Source organism: Mandrillus leucophaeus, unplaced genomic scaffold, assembly GCF_000951045.1.
Source record: "Mandrillus leucophaeus isolate KB7577 unplaced genomic scaffold, Mleu.le_1.0 Scaffold59, whole genome shotgun sequence".
NCBI classification, from domain to species: Eukaryota; Metazoa; Chordata; class Mammalia; order Primates; family Cercopithecidae; genus Mandrillus; species Mandrillus leucophaeus.
Window position 1 is genome coordinate 5,331,284 of NW_012106363.1, and position 20,348 is coordinate 5,351,631.

The 20,348-nt window shown below is 54.3% G+C and overlaps 3 protein-coding genes across 3 annotated transcripts; all 3 read left to right on the forward strand.

The window, feature by feature from the left end:
- Positions 1-5,216, forward strand: HOXB9 (homeobox B9). Its single transcript, XM_011999336.1, has 2 exons — positions 1-630; positions 3,243-5,216. Exons 1-2 carry the CDS (start codon positions 114-116, stop codon positions 3,476-3,478), a joined length of 753 nt encoding a protein of 250 aa, XP_011854726.1. The 5' UTR covers positions 1-113; the 3' UTR covers positions 3,479-5,216.
- A 5,873-nt stretch (positions 5,217-11,089) lies between these two features.
- On the forward strand, positions 11,090-13,207 carry HOXB8 (homeobox B8). Its single transcript, XM_011999335.1, has 2 exons — positions 11,090-12,099; positions 12,875-13,207. The coding sequence occupies exons 1-2, from the start codon at positions 11,676-11,678 to the stop codon at positions 13,180-13,182; spliced, it is 732 nt and encodes a 243-aa protein (XP_011854725.1). The 5' UTR covers positions 11,090-11,675; the 3' UTR covers positions 13,183-13,207.
- A 2,236-nt stretch (positions 13,208-15,443) lies between these two features.
- On the forward strand, positions 15,444-18,896 carry HOXB7 (homeobox B7). Its single transcript, XM_011999334.1, has 2 exons — positions 15,444-15,952; positions 18,061-18,896. The coding sequence occupies exons 1-2, from the start codon at positions 15,553-15,555 to the stop codon at positions 18,312-18,314; spliced, it is 654 nt and encodes a 217-aa protein (XP_011854724.1). The 5' UTR covers positions 15,444-15,552; the 3' UTR covers positions 18,315-18,896.
- Positions 18,897-20,348: the final 1,452 nt, after the last annotated feature.

Below are 20,348 nucleotides of genomic sequence, written 5' to 3' on the forward strand. Positions count from 1 at the left end.
GGGGGGTCGCGTCCGAAAGCCCTCACACCGGTCCGGGTGCTACCTCTCCCTGCTTGGGCGCCGCCGCGCGAGCGCTTCCCTTCCCCCTGCGAGCGCCCGGATAATGTCTGAGAATGTCCATTTCTGGGACGCTTAGCAGCTATTATGTCGACTCGATCATAAGTCACGAGAGTGAGGACGCGCCTCCAGCCAAGTTTCCTTCTGGCCAGTACGCGAGCCCGCGGCAGCCGGGCCACGCGGAGCACCTGGAGTTCCCCTCGTGCAGCTTCCAGCCCAAAGCGCCGGTGTTCGGCGCCTCCTGGGCGCCGCTGAGCCCGCACGCGTCCGGGAGCCTGCCGTCCGTCTACCACCCTTACATCCAGCCCCAGGGCGTCCCGCCGGCCGAGAGCAGGTACCTCCGCACCTGGCTGGAGCCGGCGCCGCGCGGCGAAGCGGCCCCGGGGCAGGGCCAGGCGGCGGTGAAGGCGGAGCCGCTGCTGGGCGCGCCTGGGGAGCTGCTTAAACAGGGCACGCCCGAGTACAGTTTGGAAACTTCGGCGGGCAGGGAGGCCGTGCTGTCTAATCAAAGACCCGGCTACGGGGACAATAAAATTTGCGAAGGAAGCGAGGACAAAGAGAGGCCGGATCAAAGTAAGTTATAAAAAGTGAGGAAATACCCAGGCCGAAGGCCAGGAGGGGGCGGGGAGGGGAAAGGCAATAAACTGCCGACAATGTGAAGGGAAACTGCGGCGGTGGCCGGAGAGCGGGCCGGGAGGAGGGGAGAGGAAGGAAGGTCGGAGGGAAGGGGGAATGCTGCGTGCTCTGGAAGGGGAGACTGAGGCCGCCAGAGGAGCGCTGCCCCCACTTCTTCAAGTCGTGCGGGGAACAGGGGCTCTGGGATCGACTTGCAGCTCTCTCGGCCCTCTTTCCCCCTGTCTCCCGGAGGCCCCAGCTGAAAGCCCGGCCAGAGACCGGCGACGGCCGGGAGAGGAGCTGGTGGGGCCGGGGGCCAGCGGCCAGCGAGGCGGAGAGCCGTCGAGGGCAAGGGCCGGAGCGCACTGGGCTGCCCGGGACCGTGCGGCTGGCAGAGCTCCCCGCTCCCGCGCAGACCGTAAAAGCCGGCCAAGGGGAAGGGGGAGGGGGCTCATTAGGATTTTATTTGCGATGCAACAGCTTGGCGGAGAATTGTTCCTAGCAGATCTCGTGCTGTAGCCGCGCAGAGTCCGCAACCGGCGCCGGGAGGGGCGGGGGAAGCCCAGGACGCGGTGACTGAGCCCCCTCCCCGGATGCGCCGGCCCCTCCCCGGGAGGCTTCTCTCTGGTGGCCCCTCTCCTCCTCGGCATCTTCGCCGGGGCTGCCGCTTCCTTTTCTGCGGTCCTCCCCCCACCCCGCTGCTCTCTGCGGGGCTCCCTAGCCCCAGCCCGGGCTGTCCGCCTCTTGGGGAGTCGGGGAATCGCTTCCGAATATCGGGACATCCCGGGGAGAGGAGGGGTCGGGGGAAGAGAGGGTTGCAGAGAGGCGGAGAACTTTACCGTTTATGGGTAGTTTCCCATCACCTCCCACTCCTCAAAAGCACCCCAGTCAGAACGCCAAGTCTGGCTGATTTCCAGGAGGTGCTACTAGGTGAGAAGAGAGGGTTCTCCTATTACTTATTTTTAAGGTTGAGAAGGGCCCTTCGGCGAGGGAACTCAGCCCCAAACAATGACTCGCAGGCTGGTGAATCAAGTCCTCGTTTCTTACTCTTTTTGGGAAGTAGGGATTTTTTCGTCTCTCCTTGCCCTGTTAGGTTTCCCATTGACGGAGTGGCCCCAGGGCTCTTTAGTGCATCCTTGCCTGCTGGAGAGTAAAGAGCTGCTCCATTCCCTGCAGGGCCCTGTCACCTCCAACCCGCCAGGTGGAATCCTAAGAGCTGGCATTTGGGGAAGACATTCTTCCCCAACTCTCCCCGCACACTCCCAAACCGACCCCCCACCCTAAAACCCCAAACTCTCCCTGAAAAGTCCATTATTGCAAGGCAGCCATTTGGCTAGAATCAATTATTAACAGTTTTTTCCCTCTTTCATATTTAATGCGGCTGCGGGTCCCATCCCAGGCAATCACATTAAGGAAATAGCACTGCAAATTGGTAAGACAGGGTACTTAGTGTAGGATGAACCAAATTTTTTATATATAAAAAAAATCCAGTGTTTTTCACTTGGGGAGAAGGAAGCTAGTAGCTGGTGGCTATTATTTTTAATTGGCTTAGCTTTATTTGGCAACTTTTTTGAGTTCCAGAGCAGGGGGAGAGAGGGTAAGAAGAGGAGAAGCCTGTATATATTTTTGTTTCCTCTCTTCCACTCAGTTACCCTCTTCTCCCCTCCAGCCCCCACATAGGACCAGTTAAGGCTAGGTGTGCTGTGAAGGGCTTCCTTCTACCTCCACATCACCCCTGGCTCCCCACCTTGGGACTGGAGCAATTTTACTCCCCAATTTCCCTGAACTTGTGTTAGCCAAACTGTGAGCTGAGCAGGAGCTGAAAAGGAGAGAGACTATTGCAACCATAAGTTATCTGTGAGCCCCCGGCGCTCCCCTGTCCATAGGCTGGAGTTGATAAATGGTTGCAATTGCGTTGCGTGTGAATTGGAGTGTGCTGCCTGTTTGTGGCTCTAAGTGCAGACCCATATTTGTGGTGTGTGGTGGTAACAGAGGGGGAGATTTCTACACAGACACATGCCTGCTGCCATGTGGTCTAGAGACACAAGTTTGTGATCAAGGCAGGGTGTACTGGGACTAGACTGAAGGGCTGAAAGGTCTCTTGGGGTGAAGTGACACCCCAAATGTGGTAACTGAACAGACATCTCACTTCCCCACCCAAATCCTCCTCTCACCTCCTAGAGCCAGGACCCTTCAAGTCAGCTACCCACCCCTAGCCAGCCTGGGGGTGTTGCTGGTGGGGCTTCAACCATGCTGAACTCTGACCTGAGTCCTAAGCAGTTTGGACCCAAGTGGAGAAAAATTGAGAGGAAACTTGATGTAGGCAAAGCTTTGGAAATGTTGAAGAAGCCTGGGCCTACGTTTGGCTCCATCCTTTCCACACAGCTTCTCACCTGGAGGTGTCTATAGCAGTGGCTGGCCCATCTGTGACACCCTTCCTGAGAACTTGAAGGCCCAGGTGGCCTCTTCTCCAATGCAAGATGGGGAGTGGAGACCAAGGGTGTGCCCTCTTGGTCTGGGGCCCTTCAACCCCTTTCCTTCCTTTGATTCTATCGCTGCTTCTCTTTCAGCCAACCCCTCCGCCAACTGGCTGCACGCTCGCTCCTCCCGGAAAAAGCGCTGTCCCTACACCAAATACCAGACGCTGGAGCTAGAGAAGGAGTTTCTGTTCAATATGTACCTCACCAGGGACCGTAGGCACGAAGTGGCCAGACTCCTCAATCTGAGTGAGAGACAAGTCAAAATCTGGTTTCAGAACCGGCGGATGAAAATGAAGAAAATGAATAAGGAGCAGGGCAAAGAGTAAAGATTAAAGATTACCCCCAGTCCTCCCCAGCTCTTCCCCATCTCACTCTTATTTATGTGACGACTGCAAAGCCAGCGTTGTCTGGGATGTATTCAAGTGAATGGGGAAGGGAGTCTCTCTTCTAAGTCCTTTATCTGCACCTAGAGCCTCTCTCCTTTCCTTTGCCCTTACCTGTCTCTCTCTTCTCCCTGGGTGTCAGGAGAAAGTTTTGTTGATTTAGAAGATAGAAGTAGCTGGTTCCTAAGAATGTGATTGGCCACAAGGAAAGAGAGACCCTAGTCAAGCTCCTAGTATGCCCTGTAATTTTTCTGGGAAGTCCTAGCCCCTCACTTCCAGCTTGCCTGTTTCTTCTCTACACCCACTCAAAAGTCACCCAGGGACACTCCAACTCCACACAGCTCAGCAGACACCCACACAGTAATAATGGGGCAAGCTCACAACCACCCTTCAGTCAAGTGAAATGACGCTCCAGATGCAGACCATCGCACACCAAATTTGGCAAAACAGCCCTCAGATCATCAGGCAAGCCCGGATTCTATCCCTGATGCAAATACCCACTGGGGAGATGTCTAGAGGCAGACTCCTGAGTGAGGTGTTGCAGCCCAAAGGCTGCAGCATTGCCATACCATCCCCATGGAGTTGCCAACTATTCTCAGGCCAAGGGCCATGGGGAAGATGGGGCAAACCTAGCCCCCAAGCTGGTGGGCTAGAAAGTACAAGAAAAGGCAGCACTTGGTTTTATGAAGGTATCTTAGGTGGAGCTACTCGCCACCTCCCACCAACATGTACATTTTGTTGCAGGAAATGTTTAATTCTGCATGATGTTTCCCTCTCCTTCCAACAAAAGAAGGTCAAACTGTGGGTCGTAGAGCCTTGACAATGTTGTCCTCCTGTTCATCTGTGCACCACTTGACAGACTGTAGCTTCTCTTACTCTCCACCGGCCCTGCATTCTTCCGCATCCTCCCTAGCTCTGAAATCAACTCTCGAATCCACCTTGCACCCGCGAGTAAAGCCGCCCCTTGTAGAAAACCCCCTCCACCCTCCATTCCCCGCTAGGTCAAACCCCACTGTAGACAGGAAAGCCAGGCCAGGAGAGTCCGAACGAAAATTTATTGTGAATCGATTCCCAAGCTCCCTTCCGGGACAAGTGGTCTGGGACAGGGAGGAGCAATGGCCCCAGCGCTCAAAGCTCTAGCGTTCCTCCGAATCCCGTCGGCTTCCCAACCCACGCGGAGGAGCCCCGGGCCTGGCGGCTGCAGCCCCAGCGCTAAAGGAGACCGGCCTCAGGGCCGGGCTTTGCCTCCTGCTTCATGGGCCTGGATGCCGATCTGCGCGGCTGGTGCGTGCGCGCGCTTCTGGGGAACAGTCCCGCGTGCAAAGGAAAGAGGCAAAATCGCACCTAAGCATCAGATGGAAGCTTACTCTCTGCTTCCCCTCCTCCCCCTGCTCCCCTACTTCTCAATCCCCTTCAATTCGTAGACTCTTGCTCCTGCTTCTCCTGATCCTGCAAGGGGACATTCCAGTAGAAGTTTTTTGCTTTGTCGGTGGCTGTTGTGAAATTGTGCTTGTGTTTCGTGATTTCTTTGGGGGTGATTGTCTCGCCTGTTTTCAGTTGTCGATTATATGGGAGGGTTCTGGGTGGGAGTGGGGAGGGGTAGGAGCCTAGAGCTCTAATTGTTTGTTTTGGAAGAAAAAAAGAAAAAGAACAAAAAATATATATCACTATAGAAAATAAATCTCTCCTGTGTCTTATTCTGTGTTGGCTCTCTGGGCCTGACCATAGGTAGAGATCCCAGTTGTCAGGAGAAAGGCTTGAAAAAAAAAAAAACAACAAAAGATAGCTGAGTTCAGCAGGTTTCTCCTTAGACCCTGCAGGGCAAGGTCCCCTGCAGAGCTCTCTAGAGGTGGAGCTGAGAGCCAGTCCCAGACCTCAGGTCCCAAGACTACTGGTTAAACTGATCAAGAGCCTTCCAACAGGAGAACTGGAAAACTGGAGGTGGTGGGGAAGGAAATGTGGGTTGTCTGGAGAGGGGACAGGGTCTGGAGAGCAATGAGGTCCTGAGACCTCCTCACTGACTTGAAAATAGGAGGGAAGGTAGGTCTTCCTGCAGCTCCTGAGAATGTCACCTTAGTTTGGCCACTTTAAAATATGATGCAAGGGAGGAACACAGTAATTTCCCTCTGTTCTTCCCTGCGGCAGGGTGCCTAGGTCTAGACAGAGGCCTCCAGAGGGCTGGAATCTCCTTCCTTCCATTCAAAGGGAGCCAACCCCTTAGGGTTCTCGGCCTCCAGCTGGGGTTGGAGGCTCCAGTTTGAGCCACAGGGTAGCAGCCTTGGTCTGAGCTGGGTTGGGTTGGTAGGGGCTGAGACCTGGGTAAGCACCTCTGCAAAGGGTGGAGAGGGCATTGAATGTGAAGCAGAAATGTGTTAGTAGAAAAATTCACCACCCAAAAGGACCCCAGAATTAAACTCAGTTTCAAGAGGCACCTTTTTGTCCCTCTCAGACTGAGGGACTTCGCCAGAGCCTCTCATGAAGACCGCAGTTTTGGGCAGCCTGCGCTTCTCATCCAGGCCTTGGGATTCCACTTCGGCCGGGCCGGCGCTCCGGAGCCGGCCTTCCGCAGGAGCCTCTCCCCAACCCAAGCCGACAACACTGCGGCCCGCGGAGACCCTGCGGGTTGGGGTAGAGTTGGGAACAAAGCATGGCCCGAGTGAAGGGAGCCTGCAAGTGAAAAGACCAGGCCTACCCTCCTCCAACGAAAGGACAAACTGATCCGAGTGAGGGCAGGAGGCAGGAGAAAGCGGAACTCGGCGTCAGGCAGGCCCGGACAGGCACCCTCCAAGGAGGGTTTCACTGGGGATACAAAATGAATCTGACTTTACTGCGGGTGTAGACCAGGCTCCTGCCCCATCCTGGGCTACCCAGGCCCAGCCAGTGCTGACAGCAAACACAGAACGTCGGTTTCTGCCTAAAGCAAACGCTCAGCGAGGCGGGAACAGAGGGGAACAGAGGGCAGTGCTGCGTGGTAGGGGCGAGGGCGCTTGGAGGGGCCTCTGCCAGCAGCGTCTGTGTCCCCAGCCCAGGGCTGCTTCTTTAAAGACAAACAAAGGCGAAGATGCGGAGGCTCGGAAGCTGGAGATGGGGAAATCAGTTGTCATAAAAGAGAGATTCAGAGAGGGAGACCGCCAGAGTGCGAGGCAGAGAGAAGCCGGGAGAGGAATTCAATGCCGTGTGCGCAGCAATAAAAGAATATGACCGCTATAAAAGTTTATAGCGTATAAATTTCTGAAGGTTAAGAAACTAAACAGCAGCAAAGCAAACAGCGAGGGGAAACTTTCCGGAGCTGAGAGAGCCGCAGCTGGGCCGGGGCTGCCGGCCGGGCGGGGGAATGGGAGGGCCGCGCTCCGGCCGCCTTCACCCTCACACGCCCAGAACGCGGGACTCCGGGTTTCCGGGGCGGGGGATGAGGGGGCTGGGGTCAGAGAGGGAGAAGAGAGAAGCCGGGGAAGAACACTCTGTTGTCTCAAACGCTTCAGAGATTGCAATTGGGACTCTTGTCTTTGTTCTTCACACCCCCTCCAAAATCAGGCGTCCGAAACGAGGAGTCTCCTGCGCGCGCGCGCACACACACACACACACACACACACACACACACACGCAGGTCCAGCGGGGCCAGACGTCTGGGCGCGGGCAGCCTCTTGATTCTTTTACAGTCTCGTCCCATCCTGTCAGGCCTCCTCTCCCCCGACGACAAAAAGCCCAATTGTTTCTCCTCAGGATTTGAAACAGTCGTGTGAAGTTTGAAAAGTGCGCGGTCCCCCTTTTTACAGGCCACAGAGGGCGCACTGGTTTGTGGTCTCCACTAGAAATTAGGGACAGGGGTGGAAGGTGTACGTAGAAAGAAAAAAGCTTAGGGCTTCTTTTGTTTTCCTCCTCTGTGTGGTGTTTTTTCTTTTTTTTTTCCTGTTTTTTAGCTTATCTACACAATTTCATGCACCGTTTCCTGATCCCCGACGCCCGCTACCTATCCCTCCCCTTTTCCTGCTAGTTATGAAAGTTTTTCCTGCTGGCCGCTTCTGCGGCTACTCTCCCAGAAAACTGGTGGAGCCGGTGGCTGCGGCGCCTTTTCGCAAAGAAACCGCTAGATGGCACCCTTGCTCCACGTGAAACTCCCGGGAGCGGCGGCTCAGGATGTCTGCGCCTCGCACCGCGCCTTGGTCGGCCCTGAATCCAGGAACTGAGTGCTACCAAAAGTCATGAATAATTTGCCCCCAATAAAAAAAATAGGGCTCTTTATGGCCTTACCCCCATTTTATAGATTTCAGTTATAGTAGTGTTCCCCATCTTCTCAAATGGTCAATTTCTGAATTTTCCCCACGAGGAGGGCTCAGTGCTTCTCACCCAGTTGCTGTGTTCCGTGGGGCAACAAATGCGTGAAAACGGGGAATAATAGTAATAATAGGAATAATGGGTCCAAATCCAAAAGGAGAATTGATTCGAAAAAACGAGATTTTCCGTGAAGGGAGGCGAAAGGAATGTCCTTGGATGCGGGTGAGCAGGTCAGGTGAGAGGGGCGAGTCGGCAAAAGAAGGTAGAATGGAGAGGAAGCTGCCCTGAGGCGGGCTGCCCACCAGCTAGAGAGAAAATCAATCGCATAAGCCAGCCCGAGACCCCCCAGTTTGTGTGGGTGAATGGAGCCATAGCTTTTGTGGGGATTCGGAGGTGCTCGGAGCAGGCAGGGCGGCTTCGCACGGGCGCAAGCTCTGGTGCCTTTGTATGAGTCCGGGGCTGGGCTGGGCTCGCGCAGGGCGATCTAGGCACGGGGCAGGGGCTCCCCAGGGCAGCGGGGTGCGGGAAAGCTCGGATATCGCCTCTGGATGCTTTGCGCGGCCCCAAAGAATGCGCGTTTTCCCATGGGCGCGAAGGCGGGCGCGGCGTCAGGACGCTGGAGCTCGGTTCTCCCTGGGTTCCTCGGCTTCCAGGTGAGAGTTGCGGCTTCCGCGCGCCTTGGCCCTGGCCGCAGGCAAACCTGGGGGCGCCGGTCCTTTCCTCATTGAGCAGTTGGAGGTCTGGACTCCGGGCACTTTCGCTTTGAGACCCGCACCCTGGTGACTGTCCACAGCCCCTTGCATTCCAAATCTCCTATGTCCTCCCGGCCCCGCCGGATCCCTGCCTTCCATCCGACAAACCTGCGCCAGCAATAGATACACCCTCCCCTTCAAAATCACCCCAGCTGCAACATCTCCTCTCCCCCACCAGGACTCAGTGTAAGGAGGTAAGCGGAGTTTCTCCTCAACTTGAATTTCTCTAATAAATCTGCCCTCCACTGGGTGTTTATAAATTGTCTCCTCGCTCTTTCTGGTCCCCCCCCCCTCCATAATAGAAACATTTTCCTTCCATCAGGAATTTCTGGCACGGTGTAGAGATGATTTAGAACAAGCCATTGAATTTGTACCTCGCCGGTGAGTTTTCAAATAATGACCATAAAATCCTCTGCACTTGATAAAAATGTTTGCTTCGGCAACAACTTAACTCGGCCCTCCGTTGCCTCACGGTCCCCTCAGCCAGGCGCTGAAAATTCAAAGCCCTGGTTCTCTCCACTCCTCCTTTCCTTTACCTCTCTCCCCCTTCTAGCCCCTCTCTCATTCTCTGGGTTCACTTTTGAAGAACTAAATGACCTCACTGGTAAGGTTCCCTTTGGAAATGTGAGTTTCATTTTTACAAATGTTGGGGTGTATGGGGTCCCCAAAAGGTGCCCGTGGAAAAACAAACCACTGTTTCCTGAATAAACAATGGATTGAATGTATTTGTAAAGCCTCCACTTCTGTTGCTCAAAATTTTCTTTCTTTCTCTCCTTCCTCTTCCTTACCAATCTGCTGCTACAGGAGGCTATTGGTTCTGACCCTCAGACTGAGGCCTTCTAAAGCCTGGCCACCATCATCGTGAGGCTCGGTAGGCAGGGAATGCGGTGGCCACAGAGTGTGGCACCCAGTCAGCTTGTTCCAGCTTTCCGTGTTCAGGCCTCTGGTCCCTAGGTCTGCAGGGAGAGCCAGGTTTAACCAGTGGCTCCCCAAGGGGAAAGGAGAGAAAATGGGGGACTTAGAAACCTTACTCTATCTGAATCCCACACCGAAGTCAGTTTAAGTGGTGACTGGCTCAAAAGGTCTTGGGGACACTGAGGACTAATAGATGCCTCCCAAACACATACTCTGCAGGCACTGCCTAGGGCGGCTGAGAGCATAGGACAGCAGACACCAAGGCCAGGTGCCAGGGTCTGATACCGAACCTTCTTTCCTTTTGATGCGTTGATGGGCTCAGTGGTGCCCTCTCACCCTAGGGCACTGCAGAAGGTGTGGGGGTCGGCCTGAGAAGGTTGGGAGCTGCTAATAATTGGGCTTGGCTACTGGGTCCTGAGGTGCAGTTGTGGGGTAGCCCAGTGGGGCTTCATCCCTCTGATGGCATCAGGCCCTCTCCCCTCATGCAAAGTCTGCCCTCAAAAGTGCTGACTGGGCTGAAGGGCCTTCGGGAGACCCCCTTTTCAGCAAGCAGAGATTGCACAAACCTGCAGAATCGGCAGTGGCAGCTCGAACTTTGCTCTGTGCTTCAACCACTGCTCATTAACCAGAAAGTTTCTTCTTCCCTCCCGTTCCCTTCTTAAGATCTCCCAGATCCCTGTTTCACAGAAAATCTTTGCTTATTTGTTTAATGAGAGGAAGTTTTGTGACTGGCCAGGGCAGGGCAGAGAGGGCAGGGCAGAGAGGGGACCTTTTGGGGGCTCCAGAGAAGGGGTGGGGGCAGGTGCTTGCCAGGACGGAAGGAGATGAAAATCTCAGAAAAGTCACCGTTTGTGCCGAAAAAAATCCCCATAATCATTCTCATTTCGGCTTCGTCACCCCCACCGTGCTGCAGTCGGGCGGCGGGGGCGATCGAAGCTGCAGTTTTATAGCTGTAGAGGAAAGAACTCGTAAAATGCTAACAGCTTTTATGCGCTGCGGCATAAACAACAACAGACTCCGGCTTTATTGCGTTTTATAGTTTGTTAAAGAGTTTACAGCCGTTTTTTGGGGGGCCGGTTACCCAGCCAATTCCCTCCACATGATAGTTAAACCTTTATCAATAATAAGGAAATTGATCATTAAAGCTTTAAATATGACTACCTCGTTTGTTTGAAAATATGTTTAGGAGAGGAAGCTGTATGATTTGATAACTTGTATTAAAATACCAATTACATTTATAGGACCTTTTAAAACTCGGCGCAATTAAACCGTGTTCTTTTACATTTTTCCGAAGCGACCCTGACATTTAGAAAGACTCCAATTGCCTCGTTAAAATCGCGAAATTAACAGCGTGCCTACGCCTGGCGCGTTGTGTGTGTGTGTGTGCGTGTTTTTTTCCGTGACTCCCCCACATCAGTCTTTGGGGGTGGTCTGCGAAGGTATTTGATTTGTTGTGAGGCGAGAGATATCTCATTAATGTAGGTAGTTAAACAGATTTAATCCGTATTCATTCTCTCTCACCCTCTCTCCCTCTCCCCCTCTCTCTCCCCCTCTCCCCTTCTCTCTCCCTGGGTGTTTTTTTCTTCCCCTCCTTTTTTTTTTTTCCGCTCTCTCCTCACTCCCTGGCGCTCGCTCGCTCTAGCTCTCTCTCTCGCTCGCTCTCTCTCGCTCTCACCCTCGCTCTGCGTTCTGTCCGGGAGGAGTACGAAGAAGCCAATAGGATGCGGGGTCTCTAATGGATGCAAATGATCATGAAAAGACAGTGCAAAATATGAAACAACTCATTTGCAGGGAAGTAAATCACCGAAAACTGTTTATGAACTGGCATCCCTTCTTCGAAATGTAAAGCGAGGACCTCTTTAAGTGGCGGTATATTTTTGTTTGGGGGGTGGGGGGTGGGGGGAGGGCGAGCGAGCCGCGGCTGCCATGCAAGCTTAGACTTTTGGAGGCTTCTCTGTCCTTTTCTATTCCTGGAAATCACAAAAAGTGTGGCGACTTCGAGATCTTCTTCGCCTTTTCTTTCTTTTCTTTTCTTTTTTTTCCTCCTCTCTTTCCCTCTCCTTTCCTGGCGAGGGTGACTAGAAGCCGGCGAATCCGCGTTTTTTTTTCTCTCTCCCTCCCTTTCCCCCTCCCCACCCCCTCCCCAACAGCCCCCAACTACAGCCTCCGCCGCCGCCGCCGCCTCAAAATTCAATAAAATGAGCTCTTATTTCGTCAACTCACTGTTCTCCAAATACAAAACCGGGGAGTCCCTGCGCCCCAATTATTATGACTGCGGCTTCGCCCAGGACTTGGGCGGCCGACCCACCGTGGTGTACGGTCCCAGCAGCGGCGGCAGCTTCCAGCACCCTTCGCAAATCCAGGAGTTCTACCACGGGCCGTCGTCGCTGTCCACGGCTCCCTACCAGCAGAACCCGTGCGCCGTGGCGTGCCACGGGGACCCCGGCAATTTCTACGGCTACGACCCGCTGCAACGCCAGAGCCTATTCGGTGCGCAGGATCCAGACCTGGTGCAGTACGCAGACTGCAAGCTTGCCGCCGCCAGCGGCCTGGGCGAGGAGGCCGAGGGCTCCGAGCAGAGTCCGTCGCCCACACAGCTCTTCCCCTGGATGCGCCCGCAAGGTGAGCTCGCCTCGGGGCCGGCAGGGGCAGGAGGGGGCCGGGAGGGCCCAAGGCCGGGCAGGGGGCCGGGCAGGCCAGGGCGCATTTCCTCCAGCTTCTGGAAGACTTGCCGGCTCCGTTCCGATCGCCTGCCGCTTTTTCCCTTTCTTTCTTCTTTCTTTCTTTTTTCTTTCCCTTGAAGGGGGTCGCTTAGAAACATTTCCTGAATCTATAAACCCCTCACCCTGCCTTACTTTTCTTCTTCTTCCTCTCCTTTTTTTTTTCCCCGTTTACTGTTTTATGGGGGGTAGTGAAGAGAGGGTGGTGGGAGTGGGGGCGCTCAACTTTTGCACTTCTCAATTGCTTTATAGTTTAATTACCCTGAAGAAACTTTTCTTCTGGGGCAGAGGCTCTGGGGAATTTTCAAGGTGGGTTCATTCGTCCCCACCCGGCTTTTTTTATTCTTATTTTCCCCCCTCCTTCACATCCTTCCTCCTAAAGTTTATGGCACTTTTAATAGATCTGAACCACCTCCTACCCAACTCTGGTGCTGGTTACCAGGGGAGAGGGCTCCCCTTTCTGGCTCCCTTAGATTCACTGGTGTCTGATCCCCCTCGCCCCTCCTCCTCCGCTGACCGCGGCCTTCTCGCGCCCCCCGCCCCCGCACGGGGTAGACGGTCCCCTGCCCTTATTATATTGGTCTCCTAGGCTCGTTCACGAATCTTCCAACCTTCTCCGTCTCTGCCCCCTCCCCCACCCTCCCTCCCCTCTGTCTCGCTCTTTCCCCCATTCCCAGCAGCCGCCGGACGCAGGCGAGGCCGACAGACCTACAGCCGCTACCAGACCCTGGAGCTGGAGAAGGAGTTCCTATTTAATCCCTATCTGACTCGCAAGCGGCGAATCGAGGTATCGCACGCGCTGGGACTGACAGAGAGACAGGTCAAAATCTGGTTCCAGAACCGGAGGATGAAGTGGAAAAAAGAGAACAACAAAGACAAGTTCCCCAGTAGCAAATGCGAGCAGGAGGAGCTGGAGAAACAGAAGCTGGAGCGGGCCCCAGAGGCGGCGGACGAGGGCGACGCGCAGAAGGGGGACAAGAAGTAGGCTCCAGCTGGGACTGCCAGGGCCGCGGCCGCCCGCACGTCCGCGGGTCCCGGCCGCGCCGCCGCCGCGCGCCCCTGCCCGAGAGAGCTCTCGCCCCGCTAGCGGGGCCAGGAGCCGGGCCTCCCACCGCAGCGTCCCCCGCCGCGCTAGTCCCCGCTAGTGGTAGTATCTCGTAATAGCTTCTGTGTGTGAGCTACCGTGGATCTCCTTCCCTTCTCTTGGGGGCCGGGGGGGAAAGAAAAGGATTTAAGTAAGGACTCCCTCGCCTTGTGAGGCTGAGCGGCCAAGGCCCGGCTGAGCCCCCCATGCCCCTCCCCACCCCATGTAAAAAGCCTCCTTGTGCAATGGTCTTTTTTTCCTTTGAACGTGCTTCTTTGTAATGACCGAGGTACCGATTTCTGCTAAGTTCTCCCAACAACATGAAACTGCCTATTCACGCCGTAATTCTTTCTGTCTCCCTTCTCTCTCTCTGTCTCTCTCTGTCTCTCTCTCTCTCTCTCTCTCTCTCCCTTTTGGTCTGTTTCTCTCTGTCTCCGTCTCTGTCTCTCTGTCTCTCTCTGTCTCTCTCTCTCTCTCTCTCTCTCTCTCTCTCTCTCTCGCTGCGTCCTCATTTCCCCTCCCAATCCTCTCTCCTCGCTGCACCCCCCAGCTCGCTGGCTTTCTCTCTGGCTTCTCTCTTTTCCTCTCCACCCACCCCCTTTGGTTTGACAATTTTGTCTTAAGTGTTTCTCAAAAGAGGTTACTTTAGTTAGCATGCGCGCTGTGGGCAATTGTTACAAGTGTTCTTAGGTTTACTGTGAAGAGAATGTATCCTGTATCCGTGAATTGCTTTATGGGGGGGAGGGAGGGCTAATTATATATTTTGTTGTTCCTCTATACTTTGTTCTGTTGTCTGCGCCTGAAAAGGGCGGAAGAGTTACAATAAAGTTTACAAGCGAGAACCCGAGACTGGCCCGGCCAGAGCTCCTCATTTGCTCCCGGGTGCCTTGCAGAACCTGTGGGGAGCCTGTCACAGGGCTCCTGCGCCTGCTGAGGCTAGGCCGCAGAGAGGAGGGGGCGGGGGCTGGAGGCAGGTGGTGCGAGTCCTTCGGCCCAGGGGCGCTGGGGGTGAAGGAGGCGGCTGCGCCTGATTGGAGGAGAGAAAAACGAGGGAGGGGAGCCAAGAGAAACCCCCTCCTCTCGCGTTCCGAGGCTGCCCTGCCCGGGAGACCAGGGCGCCCAGGCCACGCTGGAGACTTGCGGCTGGGCTGGTGGCTGTGTCCCCCGCCACCTCCCTCTTTGTTTTGCTGTGTGTCCTCCCGAGTGTGTGTGTTTCGGGGGTGGGGGGGGGAGGTGGGAGGGTGGCAGGCATAAAGGAGGAGTGCAGGCCTGCTGAGCATACTTTTTTTTCCTCTTGGATTCTTGTTGTTGGGGGAGCAGAAGAAGGGAGACCGCTCTTCCCTGCCTCTCCCTCTCTGGGACTTGGCCACCTTCTCTCTGTTCTGAGGCCGTGGCTGGCTGCCTTCCTTCCTTGGCTGCCTCTGCTTCTCTGGTAGTCACGCTCCACTGAGGCATCCGCCTCCGGGAACCGGGAGAGCAGCGCGCCCGGACTACCCTCCACCCTTCCTTTCTCTCCCCACCCACCCAACCCCTTTCTTTCTTTTACTTTCAAACCTTTTTTTTTTTTTTTTTTGCCACCAGAAACTGCAGCGTTCAAGGCCGGTGGGCTGGATCCTGTGCCCTAGGAGCACCTAGGAAGCCTTGCTCCATCTGCGCCCGCATATCTGGGGCACCAAGAGAGACAGAGCCGTGAGCCAGGCTCGCCTCATTCCTCGTCTTGGGAGAACCGGACCAACTTCCCCAAAAGGCCTTGCCGTGCACAATTGGCCCTGATTAATAAAGAGCAGACCTGCCCCAAGCACCCACCCACCCAGTTGCATGCATTCAATCCCTGCATTTGTCTCTCGCTCGGTAACGGGCTGAAGAGGATGGGTGGGGGGAGGGTGACAACACGGATCGCCCCGAGGTTATTTTCCCTTCCACTCAATCTCTTCTTCCCCAAATCTCGCCTGCAAGCTGCCTCCAGCCCGCGGGAGTCGGCAGCGGCCCTTGAGCCCCTAGCCCCAATCCACAGGGTTCGGCTATCCCATTCATTATTGATCATATTTTATAAATCCAACGCCACACAATTTTTTCCGTATTACCGGGAGCCGTGGGGAGGCGGGCCGGCCATTGGCGGAGGGGACGTCACGTGGGCGGGGGTCACGTGGTCCGGAGAGGAAAAAGGGGGTCCTTTTTGGTGTAAATCTGGACTCTAATTCTGTAATATATCAAGGAATCTCGTAAAACCGACACTAAAACGTCCCTGCCTACAAATCATCCGGCCAAATTATGAGTTCATTGTATTATGCGAATGCTTTATTTTCTAAATATCCAGCCTCAAGTTCGGTTTTCGCTACCGGAGCCTTCCCCGAACAAACTTCTTGTGCGTTTGCTTCCAACCCCCAGCGCCCGGGCTATGGAGCGGGTTCGGGCGCTTCCTTCGCCGCCTCGATGCAGGGCTTGTACCCCGGCGGGGGGGGCATGGCGGGCCAGAGCGCGGCCGGCGTCTACGCGGCCGGCTACGGGCTCGAGCCGAGTTCCTTCAACATGCACTGCGCGCCCTTTGAGCAGAACCTCTCCGGGGTGTGTCCCGGCGACTCCGCCAAGGCGGCGGGCGCCAAGGAGCAGAGGGACTCGGACCTGGCGGCCGAGAGTAACTTCCGGATCTACCCCTGGATGCGAAGCTCAGGTAACGCCGCGCACCGAGCTGTCCCGAGCCCCAGGGGCCGGGGCACATTACCCGGAAGGCGCCCCCTTCCCGGCAGGGCGCCCCTTTCCGCGTCCAGAGTGCTCTCCAGCCGGAGGTCGGCCTGGAGGGCTGCACCCACTGGGCCGCGACCCAGCAGGCCGTCCCCGCCCCCATATTTGCTCGGTGCTCTCAGGCTTGCTCTGCTTCCCGGCGGATCTCTCTTCGCCGACACCACGGCGCTTCGAGCCCCCAGCCCGCCCCCACCCTTCCTCTCGGCCTTTTAGCTTTAAATATTTATCAGCAGCGCCGGCACGGGCTAGAGACGAGGCCGTTTGTCTTGCGGAGGAAGGCCGGTGTTTGCAGAGAATAGCTATTAGGGTCTCCCCCCTTCTCCCCCCTTCCCAGCTAAGGATCTCAGCCCTGGGTGTGTCCCACTGCCCCAGCTCGGATAAGGTATGGGGGAGGGGGCCATAGCGCTAAGCAATTCTCCCCTCCCCCTTCCTTTCCAGCCAACCCCGCTCCCCCATTATTCCCATCAGGACAATTAGAGGTGGGCTCTAGAGGCCTGGCGGGAGGAGAAAAGGACCCAGCCAGGGACACAGAGCTAGAGAGGCAGGTGGAGGGAGGGGACTGAGGCCGAGGGAGATGAGCCTCCTGATCCCAGTGAACTTGGGTGGGGGAGTGGAACAGGAGAGCTAGAAAGGGGCAGAGGCTTCATGGGAGTGCAGCTGGTTTCCTCAGGTGCTCTTCCTAGGGCTCCTAGGAACCCCTAAAGAACTGGCCAAGTTTGGAGGTGTCAATCCAGATAAGTGGCTCTCTTCTTGGGGGAGGGGCTAGGACTCCCTGGAGCCAAATAAAAACTTAGGGAGTGCAGTTCACCCAGCCAGCTGCTACAGGAACCCCAAGAGGCTGAGGTTCCATGGAGTCCCTGCCAAGTCTGACCCAGACATCCTTTTCTGCACTGTTTCAAAGCAGATGAACGTGGGAGGTAGCCCCAAAGTCCAGAAGACCCAAGACTCATGGTCAGAGGCACACAACCCAGTGATGATCAGGGGCCAGAAGGAGCCCGGCTCTCACACTATCAGTATTGGTGGTTATAGACTCCTTTACCTGCTCCATAGTTTAACTGCCTTTCCAGTTGATTTATCAAAGCCCCACTTTTTCTGCTCGTAAGCATTTCAGCTTGGCTTTTATCTGACTTGAAACTAGGGCCCCTAGCCCCTCCTCCCCTGACTCCTTCCCAGGAGGGCTGACATCAGCACCTCTCTCAGTCTCCTCAGGGTTCTGGGCCTAAGGCAGAAGTTCCCCTCTATCCTTCAGCCCCACCACCCAGATACTCCATGTTCCATCCTATCCCAGGCTACTGTCTCTCCTCTTCCCCTGTGCCTTCCTGGAGGCCCAAAGATTGCTTTAAAGAGCTGGGCTGTCTAGGCAAGCAGGCAAGCCTGGCCCTGGCTGAAGCTTAGCCACTCACTGGAAAAGAATCATCAGAGGGTCACTGCTGTCAGACCAACTGTTTGCTCCAAGGAAATCTGCAAATTCTTACCTTCTCATTCCACAACATGCTGGGGATGAGTTGGGGAGACTGGGCCTTTGGGGCCCCTTTGTCTCCTTTTCTTCTTGGGAAATGCTCTCAAGCCAGGCCTGGCACCCCACTCCAGGGTCACTTGCATGGTTTCTGTTGGTCTCTACTTGAAAGACCATCAGATCAGCATTCAAAAGAGGGGGTTTAGGGTCCTTGATCCCAGAGAGTGAAAGGAAATTTAACCTCCCCTCATCCCACTTGCACCCCCTAGGAGCAGAGCTGTTTAAGAGCCAGCAGGTTACTTTCCTGGGTTCAGAAGCTCCAGGCTGAAAAAGACTTCTTGGATGGAAAATGGGAATGTTTGCCTTGAGAAGCCTGTAGAAAATTCTGCAATTAGGGGAAACTGCAGCTGGAGTAAGGGTTGGGGTATGGAAAGCCAGAATTTGGTTTAGTGGGAAAATGGGCTTCTTCACCCATCGACTTCAAATCACATACAGGGTCTAAAAGAGAGGTGGGCACTATCTTGGCGTTTTCTGTACTCACTGATTTTACTCACTGATTTTCCTCTAAATGCTGTGCACAGGAACTGACCGCAAACGAGGCCGCCAGACCTACACCCGCTACCAGACCCTGGAGCTGGAGAAAGAATTTCACTACAATCGCTACCTGACTCGGCGGCGGCGCATCGAGATCGCGCACGCGCTCTGCCTCACGGAAAGACAGATCAAGATTTGGTTTCAGAACCGGCGCATGAAGTGGAAAAAGGAGAACAAGACCGCTGGTCCCGGGACCACCAGCCAGGACAAGGCTGAAGCAGAGGAGGAAGAGGAAGAGTGAGGGACGGAGAAAGGGCAGAGGAAGAGACATGAGAAAAGGAGAGGAATAGAAGCCCAGCTCTGGGAGCTGAATCAGGAAACTCAAATCAAATAGGGAAGTTAAAAAAAAAAAAAAACTATTTAAATGAAAGGAGTTAAAAAACATTTTAAAAAGGAGAAAGGTGAAATTTTGGTTTTTCAACACTGAAAAAATACTACCTATAGGAAAGTCTGTCAGGTTTGGTTTTTTTGTACAATATGAGAAGGACATTATCTACCTGTTCTGTAGCTTTCTGGAATTTACCTCCCCTTTTCTATGTTGCTATTGTAAGGTCTTTGTAAAATGTTGCTGTTTTGTAAGCCCTCTTTAATGCTGTCATTGTGGACTGTGGGTCTGGACTAACCTTGTGGTTGCCTGCCCTCCTGAGCCTCCGCCTTCCCAGTAGTGGCACCGAGGGGCCTTAGGGAGCCCCAAAACCTACCACTCGCGTGTTCCCCAAGCGCCTGGCTGCTGCTCCTTGCTCCCCATCCCCCGGCCCTGTGCTCCCTTTTACATTCTATGTGTATCTAAAGGATGGAAAAATAAAACCCAATTAAAAATAAACAGATGCCTTATTTTCTGTGTCTTCCTAAAGCTGGGAAGGGGCTCAGCGTTAGCGATGAGTAAGCTTCCCAGAGCCCCTTGGCTCTGACTTCTGATGCAGGTTCATTTCTGTGCTGAGTTTGTTCTTTTTCTTGGTGGTGCCTCCTGCTCTGGGGGGCTGCCAACTAGTGAACCCCGATATTGCACTCATGCATTCCCTTTACACGCTTTTACACATATTGACTTATATGATGCACTGTCACATGTGTTACAGGCTGACATCAGATACACACTGTCACAGTCACAAACACTCCTATCCATATGTTAACAAATAAACATACAGGCATTCACATAACACCAAATCCACGCCCAGAACATACGCATTCATGTTCCCACACGCTCACCAGTAAACATTCACAATCGCAGACACATTGATACCAACGTACATTCACACATTGGCTTATAAACACAGATTCACATTTGCCCCCAAGTAAACGCATTCAGGAGCCCACATGCTTAGTCACACACGCTCACAAAACAACAAAACAAAAACCTCACAATTTCACAAACCCGCTTCCTCATTCAGGCCTGGAAACCAAGCTGCAGGATCTGGATCTGGGCTGCAGCCCAGGCACAAAAGCGGAGCTGAAATCCAAGCTGCTAGGCCCCATATGAAGGAATAGTGGAAAGAAAGGGAAAACGAACACCCAAATCCACTCTGGCTTCTTGGGTGGCGTTGGGTAGAGGCCAGGCCCTGGAGTAGAGGCCTCTCAGTCGGTGCAGAGCAGCCTCCAGCTAGGGCGCTCACAGCTTCTTGCTTGCACGGCAAACATTTTCGGCAAGAGCTATTCTTTTATTTTATTTCGATTTATTTTACTTTCCTTTGTCTTAATTTATCTCGTTCTAAATTGACACAGACGACCGAAATAAAACTTTAAAATGGGGGGTGGGGAAGGGAATGAGTCCGGTAGCAAGATCCTGAGCAGTGCGAGTTTACCAGGCTGATGTGGCCGCATCCCGGCCGCTCTCGGAGCCTGGCCGCGCCACGCCCGGGGCTTCCTCCGCGCCTCTCCGCCCGCTCTCTGAGCCGCCGCTAGCAGCCTGGAACCATATCCGCAGCACATAGAGAGAGGGGGAAAAATATGTGGGGAGAGGTTATTTCGTTTCCTCAATTTGGGCATTGGTAGGTCAACTTGAAAGACGGGGTTATTTCAGGAGACCTGAGAAACTCGGGCTGAATTTTTATTTTGTTTTTTGCTTCCAAACACCCGCTGATTGCAGGACCAAAACTTAGAGGATGGTGTCTATGCAGCTAGACCCGCTGAAATGATTTTTAGCATTTATTCGATTATAAACCCTGGATTGTTTAAATTTAAACAGACTTTGGACAGAAAAAGGGAGGGGAGTTGGTTTTAGGATAATCTGTTTAATTTGAATTTGTATGTAAAATGCTTCTAAACCTGCGGTTTCCCC

Excerpts from the sequence above, each read along its gene's own strand:
- HOXB8 (XM_011999335.1), top strand. The coding sequence starts at position 11,676 with ATGAGCTCTTATTTCGTCAACTCACTGTTCTCCAAATACAAAACCGGG. Across the intron at positions 12,100-12,874 it reads CCCCTGGATGCGCCCGCAAG|CAGCCGCCGGACGCAGGCGA; the intron begins GTGAGCTCGCCT and ends CCCCATTCCCAG.
- HOXB9 (XM_011999336.1), top strand. The coding sequence starts at position 114 with ATGTCCATTTCTGGGACGCTTAGCAGCTATTATGTCGACTCGATCATA. Across the intron at positions 631-3,242 it reads CAAAGAGAGGCCGGATCAAA|CCAACCCCTCCGCCAACTGG; the intron begins GTAAGTTATAAA and ends CTTCTCTTTCAG.
- HOXB7 (XM_011999334.1), top strand. The coding sequence starts at position 15,553 with ATGAGTTCATTGTATTATGCGAATGCTTTATTTTCTAAATATCCAGCC. Across the intron at positions 15,953-18,060 it reads CCCCTGGATGCGAAGCTCAG|GAACTGACCGCAAACGAGGC; the intron begins GTAACGCCGCGC and ends TGCTGTGCACAG.